This window comes from Crocuta crocuta, unplaced genomic scaffold (assembly GCF_008692635.1).
Source record: "Crocuta crocuta isolate KB4526 unplaced genomic scaffold, BGI_CrCroc_1.0 scaffold126, whole genome shotgun sequence".
In the NCBI taxonomy this organism is placed as follows: Eukaryota; Metazoa; Chordata; class Mammalia; order Carnivora; family Hyaenidae; genus Crocuta; species Crocuta crocuta.
Genome location: NW_027531000.1, coordinates 509,051 through 515,050, shown reverse-complemented (window position 1 = coordinate 515,050; position 6,000 = coordinate 509,051). Strand labels below are relative to the sequence as shown.

The 6,000-nt window shown below is 51.4% G+C and overlaps 1 protein-coding gene across 1 annotated transcript in view; it reads left to right on the top strand.

Moving 5' to 3' along the window:
* Nucleotides 1-1,060: 1,060 nt before the first annotated feature.
* Nucleotides 1,061-6,000, top strand: part of LRIG1 (leucine rich repeats and immunoglobulin like domains 1) — a 110,225-nt gene continuing 105,285 nt past the window's right edge. Inside the window, exon 1 of the mRNA XM_077770599.1 lies at nucleotides 1,061-1,188. Coding sequence (XP_077626725.1) covers nucleotides 1,061-1,188 — 128 coding nt within the window. The remainder of the gene's footprint in view (nucleotides 1,189-6,000) is intronic.

Genomic DNA, 6,000 nt, shown 5'->3' with positions numbered 1-6,000 from the left:
CTCTTAATCAACTTTCTCTCCTCCCCTAGACCCAGAGGGCTTGTCTTTCCTCTTCTCTCCAGTCTGCATCCCGCTCTTCCACTACCAGACTGCACGTCCCCTTTAAGACTCGGAGGCCGCCGTTCCCTTTCTCCTCCCAGTCCCCCGCCCTTCACACCTTGGGTGGGAAAAGAGAGTGGGGCGGGGTGGTCGGAGGGGCGGGATCATGGTGAGCGCCCCAATGGCTCTCCAGGCTGGTCGTCCTGGTCTCCGGCAGCCAATGAGCCCCAGGAAGGGGGCGTGGAGGGGCGCTGTTGCAAAGCATCCAACGTGGGCCGGCAGGAGGCCGCGGGGCGCGGAGCCCAGGGGGTGTGTGAGGGCGAGCGGCCGAGGGCGGGGCCTCGGGGACCCGTCGGGGCTGGGCCGCGGGGAGGCGAGAGCCCAGCGGCTGATTGTTCCGCCGCGAGGTCGGCTAAGCTCTCGCCCCGCTGAGGAGCCGTGTACGGCCCGGAACTGCGCGCGCGCGCGCGCTCTGCCTGCCGCGCTGGGACAGCCGGGCGCACGGGGCCCTGGCGAGTAGTGTGGGGGCTGACCGCGCCGTCCAGCTCCGAGCCTGCTACCGGGCGCTGCGAGCCGAGGGGAAGATGCATTCGGGCGCACAGCTCAGGCTGCAAGGCTGAGCGCCTTCTGTGCAGCCGAGGCTGCAGCACTGCCCTCGGCCGGCGGCGGCGGCGGCACTTGGCGTGCGCGGGGGCTCAAGATCCGGCCAGGAGCGCGGCGGGAGGACGAGGAGAGCCTAACGAGCAGCTCTTGCCCGGATCCGTGGGCTTAGCAGCGAGCACAGCCGGGTCGGCCCGGATGGGCGGGGGGCTCGCGGCCCCAGCCGGGCGCTGCGGAGCGGCCCGGGCACCGGGGGCCCGCTGAACGCCGGAGTCGCGGCAGCGGGGGAAACTTGTGCGGGCGGCCATGCCCCGGCGCGGAGCCTAGAGCCGAGCGGAGCCCCCGCGGAGCCGCCGGTGCCTGCGGTCGTCCGGGACCTCGCAGCCCCCGCGCCCCGAGTTCGCCGCGCGCTCCAGACAAGATGGCGCGGCCGGTCCGGGGAGCTTTCGGGGCCCCGCGCCGTTCGCCCTGTCCTATCCTGTGGCTGCTGCTGCTGCTTCGACTGGGGCCGGCGACGGCTGCGGNCAGGCCCGCCTGGACGCGGAGCCTGTAAGTGCCGCCCTCCCCGGAGCCCCGGGCGCTGTCACTTGGGGACGGGGAGGCTGGGGTGCTTACCCGGGAAGGGGCTGCGGATTGAGGGGCGTGCCTTTCAGCGTGTCGTCGTGGTGAGATCTTACATGGGGGTCCGGAGGAGAAAAGAGTGTGCCCAGTGGGGATGTGGAGGTGAGGACGTGGGTGGTGAGGGTCCCGGTGAGAAAAGTGTGCTTTGTGGCGTCTGGAGGGGAGTGAACCAAAGTTTTGGGGTGTAGAGGGGAGAACGTGAGTGACGCGGCTCTACCGGAGAAAAGGCTGTGCCTCGTGGGGTCTGGAGGTGAGCGAGCATAGTAGGTGTTAGGGTGTGGAGGTGATTGGGTCCTGGGGCCTTAGAGCGATCTGGGAGGTAGGGAGTCTGGAGGTGAAGGAGTGTGAGTAAAGAGTGTGGAGGCGAGGGTGTTTGTGCGTATGTGTGTGGGTGGAGAGTGGGACACATCTGGAGGGGAGAGTGTGAGGAAGTCCGTCTGGGGTCTCCGGGTGTTTCTTTTTCTCCTCTCCTGTAGAACCCACCTCTTCGATGTCTGAGCTCTTTGGCCTTCTGGTGGGTAATGAATGAAGGTGACTCTTGGCTCCCGTCTTCCATTTACAGCATTTATTAGCGAGCGTGCATGTGTAGTAGCCTTCTCCTCCCCCAGGACCACGGTGGCCTGACGTGGCTCTGGCCAGGGTAGAAGGCAGCCTTCCCTGGAGGACCCCTGAGTTAGGGGACTTTGAGAGTTCCTGGCTCTGTGATTGCTGCGGGTGCTGGTCCCTTTCCATCTGATGGGCATTAGGGAACTGTGTTTCCAGACCCTTCCTGTTGGGCTTGATGGACCAGTGGGGTGGAGCCCACACTTGAGCATTTCCCCTCTGTAAATCAGTGGTGCAAATTAGTTTTGGAGTTGTGTTACTTCAGGAGAGGGTGCCAGGGACTTGATTGATTTAAGCTGTTTGTTTCACTGAAAGACGCTCTTTTCTGTGCTGTCAGGATTTTGGCCTCTTAGGACTTAGTGGGACCCTTCTTACAGGAGATTTGGCAGGAGAAAACTACATTAGACTTCTCTAAATATGGTAGAATGTAATAGCCATTTTTCTACTTCTAGGAAATCTGGTCCCTGAGTCAAAAATCCTTTCCAGTTACCTATAACTGGATTCAGTTATAGGTAATTAACATGTATGTAGAACTATGAGTACCTTCCAGAAAAGGCCTAGCTTGAGCTGTCTGCTTTTTAGTTGGATAATTGGACGTCTTTCCTGGAACGTGGAGGGGCCCAGGAGTGTCCTCAGGTATGATATTCAGCGTTTAGAAAAGGGAAAACTGGCGACATCAGTTTTAACCAACATCTGTGGATCCATCTAAGAAAATGTGGTCTGGGTATCTGGCTGCTGTGAGGGGGGAAAAAAGAAAAGTTGGTTCCTTTCTCGCGTAAAGAGCTGGTACCTCTGGAAACAGAGCACAGGTCTTTAACTTGCACCACGCTGCATATTGCCTGAGGATCAAGCTCTTCAGAGTTCTGAAGCTGGACTTCTGTGACGGTTAGGTTTTCCCTACAATTTTCTGCTTTTCCTGTGTGATTCACTGACTTAATGAAGACCACTGGCCATAGTGGGGGTTTCATAGAGGCAGTGGTGACACCGAAGGAGCTAGATCCCAGCCTTGCCAGTAGGTAGTATTTCATTTCCTTGGGGCAGTCTGGGGTGTTGTGGTTTTTCCTTTACATATTCTTAAGATAGTTTTTAAAATAAAACCACGTGGGCAGCATCAGAATAACTTCTTAAGTGTTCACCTGTTGGAAGAATGACTAGCAATGCCATATGTTCATGGCATTGTGGGGAAGGCACTTAGAAGCAGCGACTCTGCACAGAGCACAAGGTGTCCTGTTGTTTGCACTTTCCTGTGGTCACAAGATCCACTTTGCCTTGTCCTTTAATTTTTGGAGCAGGACTACTGGCCATTTTTGGGGCTTCCTGTTGCTTGGGAGTGACATTTCACATGACATAAATGCCTTTGAAATTGCAGTCTTGTCTCTTTTACTCACACATTTGATGACCAATAAATACCTAACTGGGTATTTTTGAGCTTCATTTGCTGTGATTATACTGATTATGGTGTTAACTGATTAGATTGTGAGATGTGAATAGTGATTTCTGATTAGTATGTGTTAATACCACGTTCACAACAAAATGGGTATCTTTTGAAAAATATTTGTAAAGTCATTTTTTTCTGATTATAGAAAAATAAAGTATGTTGTGGGGTGTGTGTGTGTGTGTGTGTGTGTGTGTGTGTTTTCTAGATCAGATTTTTCCATTTAAGTCATTAGTCTTATTCTGAGTTTTCCATCAGGATACTTACGCGGCTTATATTCCGGGCTGTGATTCAGCAAGACTTTAGGAGAGAAAGTCTCTGTATATAATAAAATAAAATATCTTCTAGTTTCACCAAGATTACACCCTCAGAGTCCATTGTGTCTAGAAAATGCTTTGAGCTCGTTTATAACCCCATGTACTAGATTTACTGCCGCTAGTTCAAACAATTTCAGGCTGTGGGTTTGAGATAGAAGGGGATCTGTGGTTTCATGGAAGTTTTTGTTGTTCTTGTTTTGTTTCTTGCTTTTGTAGACAGTGCCTCTAATTTTGGAGTTGCTCCTAGGCTTCGCATAGAGCAAGTAAAATTTCTTAATAGCAAATGTAAATGCAGTTTGAATAGAAAAAATGGAAGAGCGCTGGTAGAAGGGAAAATACATTCATTGCTGGGGGCTGAGGATAACTTATTCAGCACAATAACTTATGGTCGTAGTAGTTGAGCCATAACTGAGTCTGCCATCCCATTACGTAGGTGAGATTGGCATAGTCCGACCGGCACATTCATAAATAGCACCAAGCACTGCCAAGCCTTATTCCAGCTTCCCAGAACTTGAGAAGAAGTTGAACTTCTTAGAACTTAGATGTTTGCTTTCTTTGAAATTATTTTTAAGAACATGGCTTCAGAAGCTGTTTCAGCAGTATTAAATACCATTTACCTGAGACTCTTACCTGTGGCATGAAGTCGAGCACAGTACGTTGCTAGTTTAACTGTTTTGGGGACTAAATGGTGGCTTGTGGCATTGTGATGGAAGGAGGGCAGGCCCTGGGGGAACACATCCGGATTTTCAGTGGCCTTTTTTTTTTAGTGGAAGGAAGACGACATAGCTTTTGAAGGTGAGGACTTAAACTCAAGGACTCCAAGTGCGGTTATCCTGAGCCACATTGAGATGAGTGTTTTGATTTGGGTCTTGTTGTATAGGTCTCCTTATGCGATTGCAAGCCCCGGAGTGGGGGTGGGAGTGAGGGTGGAGCTTAAATCTAACCGCCTCGGTTTTGGCCCCAAAGTGGTGCTCAAGACTGCATTAGAAAATAAGCACCAGCCGAGGTTGCCATTGTAGTTGTGAAGCAAAGAGGGCCTTTGTCTTTCAAATTTTACAGCTGTGCTGGAAGGGCCAGGTGTGCAGAGTGTTGTGAATTAAGGATTTGGAAAATACTTCCCATCCTGTTTATGCAAATTAGATTTAAAGTAATGATGACCAAATTGTTCCAGAACCTCAGCTGAGATTCCTGTGTGTGTGTATGAATACATGTGTTTGAAGAAGTTGATTATTGTCAGGATTGCCCTGAGGTCTTCCCTTCTGCCCATTTTCCTTTTTGTGTGTCTCTATAACTCAGGAACTCCACAGACCTTTGACATCTTGCTATTGATGAGGATGGGCATGCGGTTGTTTAGAATAGGGAGCCTCTGACACACCACCGGTTAATAGCAGAAAATCTGAAAGGTGCAAGTACCCTCAGAGTTGTAGGACTATTTAGCTTGGGCTCAGAGTCCTTATCTTTGCAACAAGTGTCAGAAGCCTGGCCTCGCCTCACTTCCCCTCTGTGATGGAGCGCTTGTCTGTTGCTAGATCTCCCATACCCGTTTTGAGTAAGGGAGTCTGGCAAATAAAATGGGTTGCCTTGAGAGAAAGGCACACCGTTTAAGTCCCTCTATGTGAAATTATAATCATCAGATCTAATTTTTGAATACTGTGAAATTATGAAGTGTACAGAGACTCCATCGTTCCCGTAGAAGTGGAGTGTGTTGGCACACAGTGTCCCTCCTGCCTTGAGGACTGCCCCCTTTCCCAGGGACTATTTTCAAAAGAGATATGCTCCTCTCTTTCCATAATGACATTTGGTCACTAGATTTCGCGGGCTTCGGGCTTTGGAGTGTGTTGTCAGGAATAATTCATCATCTCCAAAAGGATGAAGATGCTTCAGTGCAATGTAACAAGAGATCCTGGATGTCCCGATGTCCCGGCTCTGTAGCTCCGATCCTCCGGTTAAAGGTTTCTCTCCCTGCCGTGTTCATTTCTTTGCCTGGGTTCCCCACGCAGCCTTCCCTGAGCACGTTGGGATGGCCTCTGGCTGACCTTTCTCTCCCTCAGACACCATGCTCACAATGAAAGGGCCTCTCCCCCATTCTGCAGAAGTGCCTCCTCGGTGCAAAGGCTTTTCAGCGTCCTTCTTTTCAGGGCGGACAGGAATGCGAGAGCCACTAGGGTTTGTTTTTTTGTTTCCTTTTTTGTGTGTGTCACTTTACAATGCACCTGGCCCAGTTCTGTGCACCTGCTGAAGCCCTAAAGGCCTGTTAGCCGGGAAGGGGAGGCTGTTTAACATAGCCTATGGTTATTTTAAACGTGACATCCAAAGGAGACAGAAGTCTGGAAAAGGGATTCATTGAATTCAAAGTCTATAAGTAATAATGGATGTTGGTTGTAC